The sequence below is a fragment of the Accipiter gentilis genome, chromosome 22 (genome assembly GCF_929443795.1).
Source record: "Accipiter gentilis chromosome 22, bAccGen1.1, whole genome shotgun sequence".
Taxonomy (NCBI): domain Eukaryota; kingdom Metazoa; phylum Chordata; class Aves; order Accipitriformes; family Accipitridae; genus Astur; species Astur gentilis.
In genome coordinates, this window is record NC_064901.1 from 13,990,014 (window position 1) to 14,011,243 (window position 21,230).

The following is a 21,230-nucleotide window of genomic DNA, read 5'->3' on the forward strand; positions in this document are numbered from 1 at the left end:
GACCATACATATTTAGTTTAAGTGAAACAGAAAAATAAACAAAGTATGCATGTAACAAGCTTTCCATTTCAGAAGGACAAATTGAGGGCTATAGAAACTATTCATTAGAGTAAGTCCTTCCTTAAGTGGTCTGTTTATGCCAAAAAGTCTGTACTCAAAGGTCAGAGAGTAAAGTGAAGATCACCAAAACTCCATTGATACAAACCTTGTAAGTAAAATAAAGAGAAGCATCAGAAGATGTTTCATGCAATTACAAAAGTAAAGAAAAATTGAGTCCATTATACTGCAACAGTAGAGATTTAGTGCAAGTGTGGTCCTGAAACTTACTTTGTTTTCAATTAAGATGACAGAATTTGATCTTTAGGGGAAAGATATTATAACTAATGGGGATCCTGGTAGGAACATGACTAGGTTTAAGGCAGAAGGAAAACAAGGTTCAGTTCATTCAGTTTCGGTGGACCACACTTGTTTCCTACATTTCTTAACAGATGAAATCACCTAAGCATAGTATACGGGTGCATGGTAGCGAGCTACAGACTGCTGTAGCATTCTTTGCCTGGGGATTACACACCTAATGGATAAGTTTGTATGTATGAATTTACTTGGGGGTTTTTCATTAAGATCCCAAAACTTGAAAGGCTACAACATCTTGCAGCGATCCTCCTGTTCAGTAGTTACCACATGAAGCGCCTGAAGAACAAGAAATTTTCTTCTCCGCTTACCATTGCTCTCCTGACGACCCCCAGTGCCTCTCTCTGGGAGGTCCCACCAAGGAGACCCATGGGCTGAGGGGGTGCTCACAGGGTCTGGCCTCACTTCGTGTTTGCGGTTCAACCAGCCAAAGACTAATGCTGCTTGTGCTCCACCTCCTCATAGTCGTCAAAGCAATCATCGGGGAAAATGGTTTTTAGTTTCCACGTGAACTTAGATCCTGCCCCAGCTCTACATGAAATCCATTCTGAATTTTGTGATTCTTTCTCCCCTTTGCAAATCTTTCTCAAGGTCTGAAAAAAAAAAATCTGCACAGTAACTAGTCATATTTAGTGCATATCTCTGTATCTGCAGATACACCTGGAGGCGTATCTTGGGGAAGTTCAGACTGGACATCAGAAAAGGTTCTTCACTGAGAGGGTGGCTGGTCGCCGCAACAAGCTCCCTAGGAGAAGCGGTCACGGCACCAAGCCTGTCAGAGTTCAAGTTGCGTCTGGACGCACGTGGTTTAGTTTTAGGTAGTCCTGCGGGCAGCAGGGAGTTGGACTCGATGATCCTTATGGGACCCTTCCAACTCGAGATATTCTATGAGGCACAGCTACTCTGGGCCCGCACAGCTGTGAGGAAGGGGCCCACGAGCGGCCGCAGGGCTTGAGCAGGGCACGGCGGCAGCGGCGGGCAACGTGTCCCGGCCCCTCACGGGGTGGCAGAGGCCCGAAAGGCCGCCCAGAGCCGTCGGGTCCACGTCGCCGCCCGGCCCGGGGCTAACGCGGCGCCGAGGCCGCCGCCAGCCCGCCGCGCCCCGGCACACAGCTCCTGCGAGGGCTGTGGGACCGGGACCGGCCCCGGCCTTTCCCGCAGCAGCCGCTACCGGACGTACGTCCGCGGCCCCCCGGCGGCGGCTGCTGCTGCTGCTCCTCCTCCTCCTCCTCCCGCCGCCGCGGGGGCGGTGCCGGGGCGCGGCGGAGCGCGGCCGCCGCTGGGCCGCTGCCACTTCTGCCACGGGGCCGCCCGCCATGGCTGCCGCCCGCCCCCGCCCGGGGAGCTGACATGGCCCGGGCGAGCGGCGCGCAGAAGCTGCCGGCGGGGCTGGCCGCGGAGCCGCCGGAGAGCTACCAGCTGCGGCAGGAGAACGAGCTCCAGGCGCTGGAGTCCATTTACGGGCAGGACTTCCAGGATCTGCGGCAGAGCCAGGCCTGGAAGGTAGCGAGCGGCGCTCCCGCGGCCGGCCCGCCGCCTGCGCCGAGCCGGCCGGCCGCGGGGGCCGGGGCCGGTGCGCCCTGCCCCCGCCGCGGGGCTGCCCCTCGCCTGGCCCCTCCGAGCGCGGCGGCCTCGTCGCTGCTCTCCCTTGCCGCTCCCTGCGCCCATTAATGGCGAGAGAGGCAGCGCCGCTCGCTCTCCCTCCTCCCGGGCGAAGGGGACGCAGCGGGAGGCAGAGCGGGCCCTTCGGTTACCGGCGGGGCTGGGGGGCTGGTGGCGGCCGCCTCGGCGGCGGGCGGCGGGAGCCGTTAGCGCTGCCTCGCTGGCGGCGAGTCCTTGGACTTCTTGCCTGGCGCATCTTGCCCCTTGCTGTGTGCCCGCTGTCCTCCCCCCGTCGGCAGGCAGCCGTGTAGCTGACTGCCTTTGCGGTTCATCCTCTAGATCGATCCCTTCGCGCTGCGATTAATGCTGTGCGTGTGACTCGCGTTTGAATTAGTTGTCAGATTTTTTTTTCAAAATTGCCTCTTAATTCGTCCCTTAACCGACTAGTTGCATACCTGCTTCATTGATTCATCTCATCGGTATACACGTTGCTGATCTTTGCGTATTTATTGTATGCTGTGGTTTATGCACACCGTGGTTCTTTCCATGATAACGTAAAACTTTAATTTTTATAGTTTTGGGTTTTTTTTAATTACAGCTAACTAACGCTCAGGTCTAGTACTCGCTACTCTTTTTTTCATTTCTCTTTCGGGTCCACAATGTCTAATGGATAAATTTTTTCCAGCTGCATCTGTGGCACTGTTTTCCTGTACCTGCAGGTATTGATCACTCTTGTCAGTTCCCCACGTTCACTGCTACTGTCGTTTCTCTTTACATTCTTTTTTCTTTAGTTTCTACAAAATATGTCATAGCCCCTGCTACAAACCTGAACTTTTTTTTTTTTCTTCATGGCCTTTGATGCAAACGCTGTTAGTCATTTGCTGGGTTTCAGAAGTGTTGCAGACCTCAGTCCCTATTACACTCGTACCTGACATCCTCTCGACTTAACCTGTTCTTTTCCCTACTGGAAATGCAAAGGGAAAATATAGGGGATAGTGACCATCTTTTAACCTGTTTCCGTATTTGTTAGTTTGCGTGGTCTTATTTCCCTCCCTGTTTGTCATGTTACTAAGGTCTGGGTTGTTTTATTTAAAAAAAAAAATAATAATTTGCTAATTGAAAAGGAAAAGTTTAGAATGTTTACATGGGCATGTTTTACTTTATTCTGATTTTGAGTAGGCAATTTGAACAGGATGGGGAGGGAAGGGCAATACTTGTTAAAATTCTACTTTATGCCAAAACCAGAAATATAAAAAAACCACATTATCTGTTATTTGTTTGGCCAGACAAGGTGTATGTAGATGTGATGTTATAGTCTGTTGCCAAGTCAGAAAATAACATATACATTGACTGGTGTTTGTTAGTGACCTAAAAACAAGTACAAAAGAAACAGTATTGTAATGAATGCCTTAATTTGTGATACTCCATAAATAATCTGCTACATTTATTTAACATTTTCCTACTACTAGTCTACAGTAAGCAGAATGCAAGAGTTTTATTATAAATCCTCCTTTTTGCTCAGTCTGAATTCTTCTTCAGATAAATGTAGTTACAGTTATTAGAAAAAGTTATAAAAATATATGGGATAAGCTGCAATAATCGGTGAACCAGTTCACTCATTGAGGAATGTCAATACATTAATATATTTTTTTCATGGTTTGGATGGTCTAACCTGAATTCTGCCATTATATAGGTTGTGAGAGTTGTGTGCTTTCATTAAAACAAAACCAAAAAAACCCTTTTAAATAAAAAGTTTTGTTTTCCATTTTAGGTACGACAGCCACCTGAAATTAATTTAGTTCTGCGTCCTCAGGGATTGACTGGTGATAATGAAGCATATGCCAAAGTTGATCTGTGGGTCAAGTGTCCACATACCTACCCTGACACGTGAGTGAATATTAAAATATAACCATTTTTTCTCTGTTTTCCATAGTAAAGTGTAAGCTGAAAAAACATGTAGTTCTGTTTATCACTCTTATTTTTGTTTTCTGCATGTCAGTATTTGTTAAGCCTGTGGTATTTTATAATGGGCAACTATAAAATTTGGCACCTGAATTAGATGTGGTCTTTTGTGCAATGGAGAATAATAGGGATGCATTTGTCGGTGCAAGTCTGCAGCCGCGATTTGTAGCTTGGAGAGATGTAAACACGGGTGTATCTGCTAGCATCTTAGTGCCCTTTTTAAACTTTTTCAGCTCATGACCTGCTAAGGTAGAGACTAGATCTTCATTTTTAAAGCAATCTGCTGTCTTAGTTGTATCTGCTGTTATTTTTTTTCTGGTGGATTAGCCTTCTGGAAGAGTGCTCCATAGAAAATGTAAAAAGAATTGCAGGTGATCAGTCCCCCAGCATTTTGGGTTGGCAAGTAATTTCTGGGTTAAGTGTTGCCCTGTGCCCCATTTTGTTCAGTCCTTATGCCACTGGTTGTGCCCAAAGCATAACTCCCTTTAGACTGTCTGTTTGTGCTTTGGCATGAGTGGTGTACAAGGGAAGTGTTATTCCTTCCCTTGTGATAGCTCAGTTACACCCTGTAGCACGCGACATAACAGCTACTCTAATTTTTTTTTTATTATTTAAGATAGCATAACTACAGACATTTTACTTGTTTACTTGATTTTAAACATGCTTTAAATTTAGCTGTTACTTATTTATTGCATATATTTCTTTAGATTTGTGTAACGTGCGTAGTGGTGATAAATAAATTTTAAATACCTAAATGTTATGCTAGTAATATTTTTCAGGGACTGTTATGTAAATTACTGGTTAAGAGCTGAGTTATAAGAGTCTGCAGGGTTTCTTTGGTAGTTCTCCTGTTAAGTATAACTGACAGGTAATCCGCAGCCAGAAAATTTGGTGGTAGGGAATATGAAACAGTATTTCTGGCTTTATTCTATACTGTATATGTAATATTTATATACTGCTAATTTGAGCATTGACTAATTGTCAATTGACTATGAATTCCATTCCTTTTCCCTCACCCACCATTCCTATCAACCTTCTGTTGCTTTTTACACTCAGTTTTTGTGATGAGGACTTTTTTATGTTTTGTTGCTGTCCCTCAGTGTCCCTGAAATACAACTAAAAAATTCAAAAGGCTTGTCAAAGGAGAAAATAAATGAATTAAAATCCAGACTAGGTCAACTGGCAAAACAACGCTGCGGAGAGGTAAGAGCTTTTCACTTCATTGAGAAATACACACTGGACCTAAATAGTTCTAAAAACATGTATGGTATAATATAATGGAATATATCCACATTGGAAGTATAAGTTGCATTGCTCCTAAAGGAGGAGAGACTTACTTTCTTTCTTAAGAATGTTTCTAATTAATGAAAGTTTGGACTATGCACGCTCTTAAAATACAGTGTATGTGTAAATAGTGCAAGCTTTATCCCTGTTTAAAGGCAGATATAAAAGTTCATGTTATTCTCAGAGTTATTTCACAGTATGAAAAGCAATACTGACTCTAAAAATAAGAGCTTTCTGCAGTTTTCAGATTAATTTGAATATTGTAAGTGGCTATACCTGTCAAAGCAAACAGCAATTACATGGGAAGTGTTTCAGTGTGATCTCATTCGTCTAATGCTGAACTGAAGAGCAAGAGACCTTAGTTGTAACGCCAGCTCAGCAGCTGACTTCTGTGGCTGTAGCACAGTCACTCCATGCCGTTGTGCATTTTTTTCCTACTGTATGTAGGAATAGTGATACTTGAATTCCTCCCGAATAGGAAAAAAAGAGAAAGATGGAAAAACATATGAAGCTTAGAACTTGTATCTATTTTAAGGGATTTTATAAGTTCCCAGGTATGTTTGTTATTAACAATAGCTTTCCATTGTTGCTGAGGACTGAAATGATTCAAATAATTACTAGCAAACATTGAATTCTTGGTGAAAGCAGAATTTACAGTATGTTTCTTCACTATTTGGAAATATTACAGGTGAACACATTTAATTTGCTCATTTTGCCTTTTTAAAAGTGAGAAATACACAGCCATGGAAGTTACATGCTGAAATGGGATAATATTCTGCTTTCAGTTTCCTAAGCCTGTCAACTTTACAGGTTTGACAGGGGTTGCTTGTCATTCAGTCTTGCTGCATCAAGCCTTTTTTCCATTTACACACTATGCTTCTATTTTGATTGCCAATTTTTCTGCAGATACTTTCAAAAGAACTGTTTTAGCCAGATATTTTGTTCACTCTGTTCAATAACCAAGAATTTCCTCAATTTTTTCAGTATTTTGGAAATTACCAGTTTAACAGTGTGTTCTGGAATTTTTTTTTCTTCTTTGTAATGACTGTGGTGTGGACAATTGATAGGAAATCCAAGGTTCAAATTCTCTAAGTAACCACTAAATCACATGATATATACTCAGTCTGCTCACAACTGACCCCAGGATAGCTATTGGCCTGTAGGGCTTTAAATCCCAGTTTGATTTCTGATCTCATTGAAAGGAGCTACAAATGTGTCATGTCATAGGTTTTCCTAATGTTAATTTTTCCAAAGCAAGAATCATGCTTGCTCCAGCAATGTGTAGATACAGTTGTGAGTTACATGTACGATACATGGTTTTGATGAATGACATACGCGGTACAGTCCTGAATTTCTTTCTCTGCAGAGAAAGGGAGATAACTGTTCTCTCTGCCTTGACGGGTATTCTTTGATAAAGTGTATTCTGCAATATGGAAAATTAGAGAATACCTCAGTTACCTGTCAAACTGAACAGCAGATTATTTGTGGTTTTTTAATTATTGAGATTCCTCCTTTTTTTTTTTTTATATGTGCATGATCACCTTGCCTTCTGAATAGTAACCTGGGAAAGGTATTTTACTTTGTATATGTCGATATATGCATATTGTGCTATTCTTTCTATTCTGAATGGCCTCCTGGCTTCAGTCTTACTTTCAAGCAGGGTATTCGGTGTTTGAGAATCTTCTAAATGTCAGCCTGTTACAGGCAGGTGGTACAATTTAGTTTGGCTGTTCTCCCACCTATACATGCAAATCCTGCTCAGTGCTGCTGACTGGTGGGATGCATCTTTCTGATGTACTGTTCTTTAATTTTGGAGATGCGATGGTCTATTAGCGCTATGGATTTCTTGAATTAATAAAGGGATGCTACTAAACTGATGAAAGCTTAAGTCCTGACAGGTCAATAGATCATCAGTACATACCCAGTTCAAGTAAACAGTAACTGAAAATTGATTCCAACCCTGCAAACCATGTAGCAGAATTCAGCTGAGTTTTCAGTGCAGTTCTTTGGTAGTTGTGTTTATATGAATGTGGAATGCCTTTAGTGGCTTTACAGTTCTGACTGGGGGGGCTTGTTTGCAGAGGAAGGATTGGATTTCGTTTTAGCAGTGAAATAAGTAACTATTTCATAGCAGTAGATGCAGTAATACACAACTGCAAAGGATTTATTCTGTTGCAGCTCATATGTCATAAACTTATCTTTGTGAATAGAAAAATGTGGCTAAAAGCAGATGAGTGAAGGAATTTTTTTAAAAAAATTTTTATTTTAGAAAAATATGTTTGAAGTTGGCTGTCTTTCAGTAATTTTTGCCATCTTTGCTACTGTGGTCAGGAATTTTTCATGTTGCAGTTTATTAATAACTAGTTCTGACAAAAAATATTGAAATATGGTAAATTCTCCCTGATGAGTAACAAAATCAGCAGTCATGCTGCTGCTGTATTGCTTTTTTGAGTTGGGTATCATTTTACTATGTGATCTACTTGTTCTTTGAACTCTGCATGTCATTCAAATTTATTTTTTTTCAGGTGATGATATTTGAACTTGCCAACCATGTACAGTCATTTCTCAGTGAGTATAATAAACCACCTTCCAAGTCATTTCATGAAGAAATGCTAAAAAATCATCAAAAAGAACAAGAAAGACTGGCTCAGGAGGAATTGCGTAGGGCACAAGAAGTTAAGAGAAGAGAGGAGCAGGAGGTAAGATAAATTGAAGTGTGAATAACTCTGTATTCTTAAAGTAACATAAACAATCATGATTTTTTTTAAATCATCCTGCATAGCAGTGGGGTTTAGTGTATTATTAACTTGTCACACCTGTCCATATGAGTTGATCAATATGTACTATGAACTATCTGCTGTGCTGCTGCAGTTATAATATTTTAATGATGAGTTTTTAACCCTGAGAAATATTTATGCCTGAAACAAACCTGAATGTTGATTCCTGATCCTATGAAAATCACTTACAAAGAGGACCTTATACAAAAGTGTAAGCGGATGTATATATTAAGCACATTCCATCTTAAACTAGGAAGTATTAGTGAGACGTACAGGTAATCATACTTTCCTTCACCCATATGGTGACTGGAATGTTCAGTATGACAGACTTCTCTAGAGTGCAATAAATTTAATCTAAAGAGACCTTGGACCTGCATACATTCTTCACTACAAACAAGGGGATTCATCAAAGTCTCACAGCCACTAGTAGTGTGGAGTCTCCACACTGTGGGAATATGCATAGAATAGCTCTTTTTTTAAAAGAATGTTTTAGCTTATTCCTCTATCTTTCCTATGTATGAAAATGTACTGTCGGGTCTGTCAGTAGAAGTAATTTTCTTTTGTCTACAGCTCTGTTCTCCTGTATCATACAATTGGTGGTGTTAACTTCCTCAGGAGAGCTAATTTGACTTCTATTTTTTTATTCTTTTGAGATCCACAAGTGCTCTATAGCACTCTTGAAAAATCAGCATCATAGTTTGGTTTTTTTTAGAGTAAGATTAGCAGTTGCATTGCATGTACTGTTGTATCAGTTAACAGCACCAAAATTCATTTCAGCAACGTGAAATCCTGAACGAGATTCAGAGAAGGGAGGAAGAGAAAAGAGAAGAAAGAAAAAAGAAAGAGATTGCCAAACAGGTATTCTTTCTAAGCATGCGTGCAAAAAAACATTGCAATAACTTCTTCCCGGTACTGTGGCATATGCTTATAAAAATTTGAGAGGTTTACATGACTGAATTGTCCTGGACATCTTTTCTCATCCTGTGCTTCCAATAAATCTAGACTAAAATAGGTTCTTAATTATATGGATTTATTTCTGGAATAAAAAATCAACTGTAAGGGAACATAGTTTAGTATATTAGTATCTTAAGTGTACTGAGATGGATATTTTCAATCAGACATAGAAAAAAGCTAGTATGTTAATGTTTCTGTTTTCACTGTCAAGAATCTTTGCATTCTTGCCTGTGGACAGTGCTGAAATGTACTTTCTGAATCTTAGCACTTCTTCCTCAGCCTCATATGTGCATTTCTCATGAAAACCTATTTCTTCTGTGATCTTGGTGACTTTATAGAATAATAGCCAATTACTCACATATTTTGAGGATAGGAGCAGTTTCTGTATTTACTCGGCGTTTTTCCTGATTTATAGGAACGTTTGGAAATAGCTGCTCTGACAAGTCAAGAAAATTCTCACAGGAGAGATACTGCAGGTTATAGAGTTACTTCAAGTTTAAATGGGAGCTGTTGGGAACATGGAGTGAATAATAAACACCGACCAAATTCAGCTGGACGTTCAAAGTAAGTATGTCAGTTTGCATGTGGATTTTTTTTGTTTTCCCCAGAACATTAGATTTCAAAGTGAAATTTGAAGGCGAGAGAGCAATGTGCTGTGTTGCTCAGCTGTTCATTTTGATCTGTCTCTCCCCCCCCACCTCTTCCCCCTCTTCATTTGACATGGTTTAACTAATTCATGTGCTATGGATAACTTGGGAACTTTCCAATTAAGAGAGTCAGTTTGGCCCTTAGTTTAACTTGGAAGGGTATTTGGCAATCATTGGAAGATATATTCAGGGCTTACTTAGTTTGTTTGAAGTATGCAGTATGTTGACATATGCAGAAAAATATTATTTTAAATCAGTTAATGAAGGCTTTGGATTAGTACAATAAATTAAAGCTTATAGTCATCTCAAAACATTTGCTGTAAAGATACACCAGTGTAAAGTTCCCTGTTGGAGAATCAGATAATGCTGATTGCATTTGCAGAGTAACTTATTGGATCGAAGATCAGAGTTATTGGAGGGTTCTTATGCTGGTATGTAATTCATCTAGGTTAGGATTGGTGATGATATAGCTATGTTGGGGTTTTTGGTTTTCTTTTTTTTATTTTCTTTTTTTCCCCACCCTTTCCTGTGCCCATAGCTGATGTAACTGTCAAGGACAGTGGAGATACCCTGGTATTAATTTTCCTAGTTTTGATTCAGATTGTGCCAAGGACTTGTTATTTGGACGGTTGTTTTAATGGAAATAGTGTATTCCTGGTTTTTTCTTGTCTGTAGGCTTCAAAATTGTTTTCATGTTATTTATCAGCAATCCTGATAGATACCTGACGCAGAAGTTCTTTGATCTATACTACTTTGACTCTTGCTGCTATCTCTTCCCTTTGCCTATCCCAAGTCATATTTGGCAGTTGTTTATGTATAGTGTTTGATAGTCCATAAATCTATCTTCCCATCTTCTTGCTAATCTTAGTATAAAAAAATGAGACATTATCTGTGCTTCTGGAACAAGAAAATTGTCTCAAAAGTTTGTTACTATGCTTTAATCCAGAACACATACAATGGACTTATGTTAACTTTCCACACAAATTCTTACATTTTATGTTCTTATCTGGGGCGGGGGGGGGTGTGTGTGGAAACACCAAAAAGGCAGAGTTGCTTATTTTAACAATGGTGAAAATAATCAAAAAGGATTTTGAAATGTTGAAACTTCTCATGATGCCGTGTTTGTAGAGTTAAGCAAAAGCTAGACGTGTTTAGTTTTCTGAGTCTCTTTTCACAAGAAGAGTGGTGCTGTATTTTTATCTGTTTATGAGGCCTGAAATTTTAGCTATTGGGACACAAACTTTTGGATGGTTATTAAAATGTAAAATAATTTCATTTATTAAATGTATTTGAATTTAGAAAGCCAGATGCTTCCTTTGTATATCTTTCTTTATACGGCACTTGTAAGAAGTTCCCTGTGCCATCTCCTTTCTATGTAGCGCTTTTTACCTTTTTATTTTTTAAATAAATTACATATTTTGAAAGAGCTTCTGCATTACCCTTCATGCACTCCTGTGATCTCTATACATGATTGCATTGATGTGGAGGATACTCTTGCAGTGGTGGTATTTCTATTAATTTTGAAATAGATTGTATAAGAAGTAACGGAGGTTGATTTGGGTTAGTGGTCTTGAGTTCTGTCTGATCTCACATGGAGCTCTGTACATGCATGTGAGAACAAACACCCTAATCATACTTGCTTTTAAAGTTTTTGCAAAACTTCCCTTGTCTTGAAGGAGGAGTTTAGAGTAGTAAAGGAGCCAAGTGGAAAACCCATTTTAAGTCAGGAAAAATAATTAAGCTAAAGCTGGAATGAAGTTCCAGAATTGCATATATTTGCTTTCTGTAATGTTTTGAAAGAGAATGCAAATCAAGTTAAAGTTAAGTTTTTTTTTTTTTTTTCAGAGCCTCTAGCGTGTTTACTTTTTTTTTCTCCCCCCCCCCCCCCATCCCAGCCCCAACTGGGAGTGTCATCCTAAGATGCAGAAGTTTTCAGGTTTGGATTCAATTCCTGGCTTTGAATATAGAGACGCAGTGCAGCATGATGTTGCTGCTAAAATGTTGGATTTCTAATCAGAGATGTATCTTTGCACTAACTCAGTATCTTTGAAATTAATGGATATTATTATTGGATACAAAAGTCTCTGAAAGCTAATCCTCTTGCAGAATTGATGTCTTTAGGGACTGCAACAATACTATCTTTGAGTTGGAGAAAAACATTCTGTTCACATTGCAGACGAGAACGCCAGCTGTCTGTTAGTAATAACGAAGAGTCCCCTGGAAATTACGAAGTTTTGAACTTCAGCACAAGTGGTGCTGGACAACTTATTGTCCATAAAGGAAAATGTCTAGGTAAGCAAAATTACAATTGCAGCCTGAAATACTGGGGTTTGGGCTGGGGGCGGGGGGTGTGTGTGTGTTAGGGAGAACTTAAACAATGTTAACAGGTACAAGCAGCAAGGGTGGAGAGAATATTGTTGTGGATCGTGAAATTTCACAGTCAAAAGAGTGGGAGAGAGTAATAGGAAAAGTTAGCCTGTGGTAAATATTTTATATTTTCTTGGGACTATTTTAAGTAAAAATTTGCTTCTCCAGATACAATTGCATAACTGAATAGCCATACCATAAAAAAAACCCACTTTCTCAACATTTTATATTCTCTACATAACTAATAATAATACTGAAAACTATTTGCTTTTAAACTTAAATAGCTAACTTGTCAGATACACATGGCAACCAAGCAAGAAGTCATTTAGCTTTCAGTAACATGTGAAACCAGTGATAAGCACAGGGTTAGAAATGCATAGTTACTCTCCTTCCATTGCTGCATCAAATCAGTGGGTTTAGTGAAAACATAAATATAGGCAACGACAGGAGACTTTCAGAGCCAGAAGGCCTCCATGAAGTGTCCATATGAATGCACCATCAAATGTTTTCATTGTTCATTTTCAACATAGCACTTCCTTGGTGGTAGGATGAATAGCCTGAAAGTCTCTGGAGCAAAGAAAACTTTATTATTTTGCAGTTTGAGGATGAACAATTAATGTTACTGTGTGTCGAGCTCAGCATTTAATCAGCAGGAAGAGCGTTCATTTATTAAAACCTGAAATTCTTTAAAACGTGCAGTAATTTTTTGCCAATGTGTTATTGCTTTCATTTGACTACCGCTACATAGCAGTCTTATCACACCTGGTATTTTCCATACCTACATGTTTGTTTGTTGTAAGTAGCTTTGTATTTCTGAAATTGTAGAAAGCAGGCTTACTGGTGTTCATTTAGCATTTGCAGAAGCTCTTGTCAAGTCCTTAGAAACAAAGCAGCCCTGTTCCTCTTCTCTCTCTTTATGTACAGGCAAGGATGAACAGCTTGGTAAATCGCTCTATAATGCCTTGGAAATTCGCAGTGGAGACTTTGTTTTAATATATGAGTGGGTTCTGCACTGGCAAAAAAAGATGGGAAGGTTTCTTACAACACATGAAATAGAAAAAATTGAGAAGTGTAAGAAACAGGTAATGCCCATATTTTGCATTTGGCTTAATAGTTAGTTGGGGTTCAATGCTTTTCTTGAGGCTGCTAGTTTATATTAAACTTCGGAGGGTGGTGATGAGCTTGAAAATGCTAGCATTTAGAGTATCTGCACCACAGAAGAAGATGGATGTATTGGGGTATTCAGGATTTCATTTAAAATAATATAGATGCAAGAAACTGTATTTGCAAGAATGCGTAAATAAAATAAAATTCTGAAGAAAGAGGGAAACAGGCTTACCTGGCAGAAACCAAAGTTGTTCTTGCGCCTTTTGTGCAATATTTCCTTTCCAGAAAAGGGTGAGAATGTCACATATTTTATATGTGTTTTAAATGTGTTATATTAGTAGTGGTGTGTTTGTGAGATATGACACAATGCATGTTATGTTGTCTTTCTCTAACAGCTTCAGGGTGCAGAAACAGAATTCAGCTCACTGACGAAGCTAAGTCACCCAAACATAGTACATTATAAATGTATGAACCTTAAAGAACGGGATGATTCAATTGTGGTGGACATTTTAGTGGAGCACATAAGTGGTTGCAGCCTTTCGACATACTTGCGCAAAGAGACTCCAGTTCCAATTGAGCAGTTGCGCCATTATGTGACTCAGATCTTGTCAGCTCTTGACTACTTGCACAATAATTCAGTAGTGCACAAAGTTCTCTGTGCTTCCAGTATCCTGGTAGATGCCGAAGGAAACATCAAGGTGACAGACTACAGCATTTCCAAGCGCTTAGCTGATATCTGCAAAGCAGACGTTTTTGAGCAAACCAAAGTTCGTTTTAGTGAGGATGGTCTTCCCAGCAAACCTGGAAAAAAAGGAGATATATGGAGTCTGGGCTTGCTTCTGCTTTCACTCAGCCAGGGCCAAGTAACCAAGGAATATCCAGTTGCTGTTCCCACCAATTTACCTGCTGACTTCAAAGACTTTCTGGAGAAGTATGTTTGTGTTCCTGTATCTTTTTGTCTTTGATTAATTTTTTTTTTTAAAGTCTTGAACAGTTTTTTGCAAGACCAGCTAAATCCCCTTGTGTCACTAGTTACAGTTTTTAGAGAAGAGGTGATTGTTCCCTCATAGCTCAGGCTGCTAAACTGGGATTCGGGAGAACAGGTGTGGTGCTCTCTTCTTCTCTCTGCCCTGCTACCAACTTTGTGTGTCACTGTGGATAAGTCATTTAGTCTGTTTTTGCTTCTGATTCCCATCTGAATGATAAAAGTGATAACTTAAATATAAGGAGACCTCTTTGAACATTTAGGCCTGATATAGAATGGGTCTTTGAACAGTTCTCTCCTTGGTTTGCTAACAGATGTGTTTGCTTGGAAGATAAGGAAAGATGGACTCCTCAGCAGTTGTTACAACATAGTTTTATAAACATTCCACGAATGAAAATACCTGTAGCTGAAGAAAATCTAGATGGTAAGAAACTTGGTTCTTTCCATGTTCTGCTAAATAAGCAGACTATGTGCCTGCAGTAACAGAAAAACTGAGCTGTGCTAGAGCTTCACAAGGCTGCACAAGTGTTTTACATTACCCAACTTAAAGGCTAGTATGGTCTTAGCTTCTATATCGATGACTAGCTGGGGTGGACTGATTGCTGTTGCCTCATCAGCTGAAGAAGCTGATGCTTTAATTAAACCTGTAAATTTGTCCACCTCATGTGTGGTGTACATGTCACACTTAACTTTGTCTTTGACAGATGCCGTTGCAATGAGACTTCTTCCCTCATTATGTTCTTGTTAAAATCAGTTCCTTTGTCCAGTATAATTAATGTTAGTAATTAAAAACTTAAGGTTTGTGCTTGTACCAGAGCTTACACACTTCTGTATTTCAGGTTTTAGTTGCAGTTGAAGTTATTTAGGTTTTGTCTTCTTCCTGATGCTTATTTGACAGTCCCTTGTGCCTTATCCCCATACCATCCGCAGTGGTTAACTTTGATATTCTCATTACAGATTCAGCAGGTATAGATTGCATTGAGACAGTTGTACCCAGCAGTCAGATATCCAGTGCTTCATTCTTCGCAGAAACACAGAGACAATTTTCACGCTACTACAATGAGTTCGAAGAGCTAAAATTACTTGGCAAAGGAGCTTTTGGAGCAGTTGTCAAGGTATGGTATAAAAATTATTTCCCTCTATGGAATCCTTTTGGGGGGATGTGTTTGTTTTCTCTGAAGCAAAACAATATATTCAACGTTTGCATGGTTTTATTTATTATCTTCTAGTATGCTGTGCCTGTGTTGTGTGGTTTTTTTCTGGAATTGGTAAGTTTTACAAGAGGTTACTGTGAGCCTGGAGAGAAGCCTGTCAGTATGGGGAAGCTTGCATTTGAATTCTAGTCATTTTTCAGGTGGAAGGAAAACTTCCACAAAATTATTCTACTTCTGGCTCTACTTGGTAAGGCATTTGTAAGCATTTGACTTTAGATTTATTTGAACTTTGCAGGTGAGAAATAAGCTTGATGGTTGCTATTATGCTGTGAAACGTATCCGCATAAACCCTGCCAGCAAGCAATTTCGGAGGATTAAGGGGGAAGTAACATTACTTTCCCGCTTGAACCATGAGAATATTGTGAGGTATTACAATGCTTGGATAGAAAAACATGAAAGTCCTGTTCCCACTGTGTCATCATCTGAAACAACTGAAGAGAAAAGAATGCCCACCACATCTGGTCTCTTCATCCTTACCACTGAGGAGACAAATGATGTGGAAGCTAATGCTCCTCCTCCAGTTTTGACAAGTTCAGTTGAGTGGAGTACTTCATGTGAAAGATCCTCTAGCAACAAATTCAGTGGAGCTGATCAGGAGTCCAGCGATGACGATGATGATGGTGATGGAGTGTTCTCACATTCATTTTTGTAAGTAGGCTTCAGTATTGGCACTATAGGGAACATAAGCAGATTTGGTTTTTCCAAGTTTGTGTCTTTTATCATTCTCACTTCTGTTATCTGAGGTCGTTCACTGCATTTTTGTTCTGTCCTCTGGTTCAAGAAGAGTGTATTTGCTAGCAGTCAGATAGCCATGGAGATGAAAATTTGTAGCTAAAAGCTGTGAGTGTATGAGGAAAATTTTGGTTTAGGCTTCTAGAAGTTTTGTACCGTTTGTGTTGGAATGCATGACTGTTTACTTTACATTGGACTGTATTCTCCAACCTTGAGAGTAAAGTTTTTAATAACAGAGAAGTCTGAAAAATACCTTACTTGTTCTTTCATTTTGTTTTGATTTTTATTAACATATTCCATACCTGCCTCTGTGTGTGGAGTGGTTCTTTCACTTATGGTGGTTTTTTGTTTAAGCAAGCAAGTAAACTTATCTCAGTTTTGCTTATTGAATATAGAAATTGAATTTTGCTCATACAAATCTATACCTTCCCTTTAAGTGACTGGGCTGTCAAAGGAAGTGTTGCTTTGCAAGCAAGATACTTTTGGGGATTTTGGGTTGTTTTGCTTTTTTGTTTAAGGCATGTAGAAGGTCTTCAACAGAAGCTTAGATTTTTTCTATTTCTGCAAAGTTTCCAGATTTCTTAGTAAATATTTCTTGGTACCCAAAATTTTAGAGGTTTCTTTTCTTTCTCTTTTTTAAGCAGGCCAACCACAGATTCTGAAAGTGACATCATTTTTGATAACGAGGATGAAAACAGTAATCTTCCAGTAAGTATAAAGATAAAGCTAGTGAAAATAAAAGATCATAAAATAGTCTTTGACAAGCAAACAGGTCAGTTGAGAAGTTTTGTTTCACTTCTGGTGTAAGTACAGAACCATGTAAGGTGATATTCCATCAGAGTAAAGGTTGTGCCATCATGAGCTGCATTCCATAGAAATCAGTCTGATGCAGCTAATCTGGATTCTGTTTCCCATAGTGTTCATTGAGCTAAATGCTAGTTGCACTTTGTAGTCATGAGCCTGGTTATTGCAAGTTTAACATTTCCTTTTGTACATGATTTAACAGTTAACTGTATGGATTGCCTTACATTATCTGAAAGCTGAAATTCTGTTTTGCTTTTAGATGATATAAACCAATATATTTGCTCATACTAGCCGCTTTTTGAAAGTGGTGACAATACATATTGCTAGCAGTCAAAAATAGATGGGAAGTCAGAATAATATGTAAGGTTTTAGTTGATTTTAAATTTTTTGTCAGAAAGCTAATGCAGTTTCTTACAGCATTTAGAATCTGTCATTGCCAATCCTGATCTGTAAAATGCTTCATCTCCTTCCTCTTTCTGTTTTAATGTACATTGGCATGAAAAAGCTTTCCATGTATGATTTAATAATATGGCAGTGCATTTGTTGCTCACTGTATCTATATATAAACTATACACCCAAATTGTTGCTTGGGGCAAGGGTTGCATTATTAACTCTATTATAAAGTAAGCTTTGTAGATTTTAGTTTCCAATTTATTTTTTTTTTAAATGTGACACACTTTGAGATTTAGGTTTCATCCAGATCTTCTGGAATATTTTTCCTCCACTGTTTAACAATGGCAGAATCTTACTTGTTCTCACTTTGAAAATGAGAGTTGGGTCACACCTGTTTTTCTAGTTTATTTAGAAGCAGTGGTATTTTTAAAATGTCAATGTATTATTTTGCTGTTACTCAGACCTAGCTGTAGAAGTTGAGTTCTCATCAATGTGTTCCAGCCATTAAAAAACAGTAGGATGCACAAAAAAAACTCTGGATGGCTTCCTGTAGCTAACTGTTCTGTTACTTTTATTGTGAAAAAGGATGAAGAAGGCAATGAAAAGAACGGCCATGGTGGAGAAGATAGTACACCAGTCATTCAGACAGTGCATTACCTGTACATTCAGGTACAAACATGCTTGCATTTTCAGATAAAAGGATACGGTTTATTCCGATGTGCAGAAATTAATTTCTGATTTTCTTGAGAAAAGTAGTGACCTTTAAAAAATGCAAATGAGACTACGTTCCGTGTTGTTTTTGCAATCGATTGGTTTCCTGAAAGGCTTGGCTGGCAGAAGGCACTGTGCAGCGCACACGGCTTGTTATGCCTTCCGAGACTCTATAGCTGTGCCTGGAGAGAGCCAAGTTTTGTAGTGCCATAGTATGTAATGGGATCACTCTTGTTGCTTGTGTACAAGTAAAAGTGGGCAGCTCCTGACCTAACCCTAGGACAACCCAACCAAGCAACCTTTTTTGAGTCCGTGGCTTCCAAAGCATTGTTTTGCCTTGTGCTTGTTATTTGTTTAGGATATCCATCCCAATCCCCTAACACTGTAGCTGGTGTTCTTGAGTTTGGTTGTGGTATTAATTCCCAATGTGGAGTTGAAGTGTACTGTGTTAACTTCTGGGGGGAAGCTGTATTTCACAGATGTGAAAACTTGCTCATTATCTTCAAAGGCACTATATTGTGTATGCACTTCTTTTAACAGAAAATGGTAATCTGCAAAGCAATTGTATGGCCTAACAGTAGGCACAGAATAAAATTCCTGTAGGTTTGCAACTTGAAGCTCTTTTGTGTTAGGAGTTAGACTGTTTCTGGGAGAAGTCAACTATCATAGGTAACTGTTCTGTGGTGATGTGCTATTTTTTATAATGCACTTAATGCTAGAGCTTGTCTGGAAGGAAGGTACAATTAGATGGAATTAGATTTTAATAAGCTTGTTTGCATGTGTTATGTATAATGATAATATAAACAGTTAAGATGCCAAGTAAAATGAAGCCAGAGATTCTTTAAAGTTTGGCTTAAACATACATTATGGCTTGGCTGGTTTCACCTTGGTTTTGACATGAACGTTGGAGAATATACTGCTCTACAAGCTCATACTGTTGTCCCAGAAAATGGGCTAGGACCCATAAATGCATGTTTTCTAGCTAAAAGATAGCTCTCGGGAAAATTCCAAACAGCTGAATGTTTTGATGATATTGTTTGCTACTGAAGTGTATGTTACAGAACCAGGCATTAATATGCACACAGATACAAGTTTCTGATGGTCTCTTCTTGACAAAACTACTCTTTCTTCTCTCTGTCCCCTACACATGCACAACTGAAGATGGAGTATTGTGAAAAGAGCACATTAAGGGATACTATTGACCAAGGATTATACGAAGACACCAGTAGGCTTTGGAGGCTTTTCCGAGAAATTTTAGATGGGTTAGCTTACATCCATGAAAAGGTTAGTAAATATGACAATTATAACCTGTCCATAATATCTACATTATGGCCTCTTTCTGTATGGGTTTCTTCATATTATTCATTTTGGGGTGTTTATTAGCAAGGTTTGTTCCTTGCCCTCTCCATTATTAATTGGTTCTAGGAGGTCAGAATATTTTATCATAAGCTTGAACTTTATAATGAACTACTTCAGATTTTTCCTTTTGTCACAAAAATTGACCACCTTTAAAAAGATTTTGTTAGGTTTCTGGTAGCACTGAAAATTGCTTCTAGCTTCTGGGCTGCAGACTATAGTCTTACTTCCGAATTAATCATCAGTGACTTAATGCTGTAGATTTCCCACTGTAGTAAAAGTATGTAATACAATTTTGCAGTCTATTATAAAGAGAGCTTTATTTTGAATTGTGTTTATTTTTTAATATTCTGTGGGTCTTTTTTTTTGTTGTCCTGCTGTAACAGGGAATGATCCACAGAGACTTGAAACCTGTGAACATTTTTTTAGATTCAGATGATCACGTCAAAATTGGTGATTTTGGTTTAGCTACAGATCATCCAGCAAATGCAGTAAGTACAGCTGAAAGTGAATGAAAAAAACCTTGAATTTGGTGTTGTAATAACACGAAAGATGAAAATAAAACAGAAAAACATAGTGCTTATAGGACTTTATATTGTGAATACCATAAACTTTTTTATTTCTAAGGTTCTAGAATTAAACCATGTACTGCCAACCAAAGTGGCAAGAAAAGCCAACAGAAGCATTTCAAGTGCCATTTGCAGCATGTCTGTTTTCCTGATTTCAGGTGGCCTCTAAACAAGAAGAAAATCACTCTGATAGTTCTGCTATGTCTGACCCATCAGGTTAGTTTACATAGTAACTTCCAAATGATTTTAAGCAAACACTTAATATTCTGCAGTCTTCTATACTCTGTTAGAACTTCCATTTGTTCTTTGAAAACAAAACCTTTTTTATTGGGGGGAAAAAACCCAACCACCAACGTTTGTGTAGATATGTTACATGTAATCTGGCAGTTTTGACTGTTATCTAAAAATTATTTGCTTCTGCTGCTAGCCTTCTGCCATAGATCAGTGCTTTTCTCATGGTGAGGTATATAGAGATCTGTATTTCTGTTCCATCCGCACTTCTCTTCTCTTGCCTGTACAGGACAATTTCAAGACTTAAGGAATTTTTGTTTGGCTGGGGTTTTTTTGACACCTTCCATAACAGGCTGAATTTTGTGTTTTGAGAAAACTTTTGTACATCCTATGTCTTAAGATGACTGTAATGGAAGTGAAATTTAGTTGTATTATTTCTGTGCTGACCTACCACAATTTTGTAAAGCAATAGGTAGGTTTAGCTACTATAGATTGACACATACTTGCCATGTGAAGGTTAAGAACTGTCTGTTTTGCAAACTGCTCTCAACTGGGTCTCTCTCAATAAGGACTGCATTCCAACCTAGAAGAAATGAGGACAGAAGATGAGTGAGTTTTTTCTTGACTTTGATGCTGTGTTTCTCTCCCACTTTCTTGAAACTAGTACTCTCATCTTTTGCCACATAGGTAATTTGACAGGGATGGTTGGCACCGCGCTGTATGTCAGCCCAGAGGTCCAAGGAAGCACTAAGTCTACATACAATCAGGTATGATTAGAATAGACGTAATAAAAAGGTAGCATGGAATGTAAGGTACCAGGTACAATTTAGGTCATTCCTGCTCAACAAAGGTGAATTCAAGGTGGAACAGGGTGTGGTGGGACTGCTGTGATAAGCAAGGCAATCTCCTCCTTTGAGAGGAGACCAAGGGTAGGAGGATGTGGGCAAGTCAGTTTTCCTGCTTGTGCTATGACCGTGACTAGGTGCAAGCGACTTCAAGTTGAAAGCAGGTAATCATGGAGGACCTTTATAAATTAATAGATTAAAGGTAAAATGACATCATCAGAAGTATATATTGCTTTCCTGGATTCCTAGGCTGTGATTTTGGGGAGGTGGGGGTGTATT

The 21,230-nt window shown here is 39.0% G+C and overlaps 1 protein-coding gene across 8 annotated transcripts in view; it reads left to right on the forward strand.

Annotated features, from left to right (window-relative positions):
• The first annotated feature begins 1,719 nt into the window (after positions 1–1,719).
• Positions 1,720–21,230, forward strand: part of EIF2AK4 (eukaryotic translation initiation factor 2 alpha kinase 4) — a 40,669-nt gene continuing 21,158 nt past the window's right edge. For 7 of the 8 annotated variants that reach the window (XR_007509128.1, XM_049825219.1, XM_049825221.1 and 4 more), the window contains exons 1-18: positions 1,720–1,914; positions 3,785–3,900; positions 5,076–5,178; positions 7,785–7,958; positions 8,814–8,894; positions 9,406–9,554; positions 11,814–11,929; positions 12,929–13,086; positions 13,507–14,042; positions 14,411–14,520; positions 15,054–15,211; positions 15,546–15,958; positions 16,684–16,750; positions 17,825–17,908; positions 19,112–19,234; positions 19,693–19,797; positions 20,034–20,091; positions 20,794–20,873. Coding sequence is in view for 7 of the 8 variants with exons in the window: in XM_049825219.1 (XP_049681176.1) it covers positions 1,762–1,914; positions 3,785–3,900; positions 5,076–5,178; positions 7,785–7,958; positions 8,814–8,894; positions 9,406–9,554; positions 11,814–11,929; positions 12,929–13,086; positions 13,507–14,042; positions 14,411–14,520; positions 15,054–15,211; positions 15,546–15,958; positions 16,684–16,750; positions 17,825–17,908; positions 19,112–19,234; positions 19,693–19,797; positions 20,034–20,091; positions 20,794–20,873 (2,784 nt within the window). In the remaining variant the exon portion in view is untranslated. The remainder of the gene's footprint in view (positions 1,915–3,784; positions 3,901–5,075; positions 5,179–7,784; positions 7,959–8,813; positions 8,895–9,405; positions 9,555–11,813; positions 11,930–12,928; positions 13,087–13,506; positions 14,043–14,410; positions 14,521–15,053; positions 15,212–15,545; positions 15,959–16,683; positions 16,751–17,824; positions 17,909–19,111; positions 19,235–19,692; positions 19,798–20,033; positions 20,092–20,793; positions 20,874–21,230) is intronic. The other variant, XM_049825220.1, reaches the window with a different exon arrangement.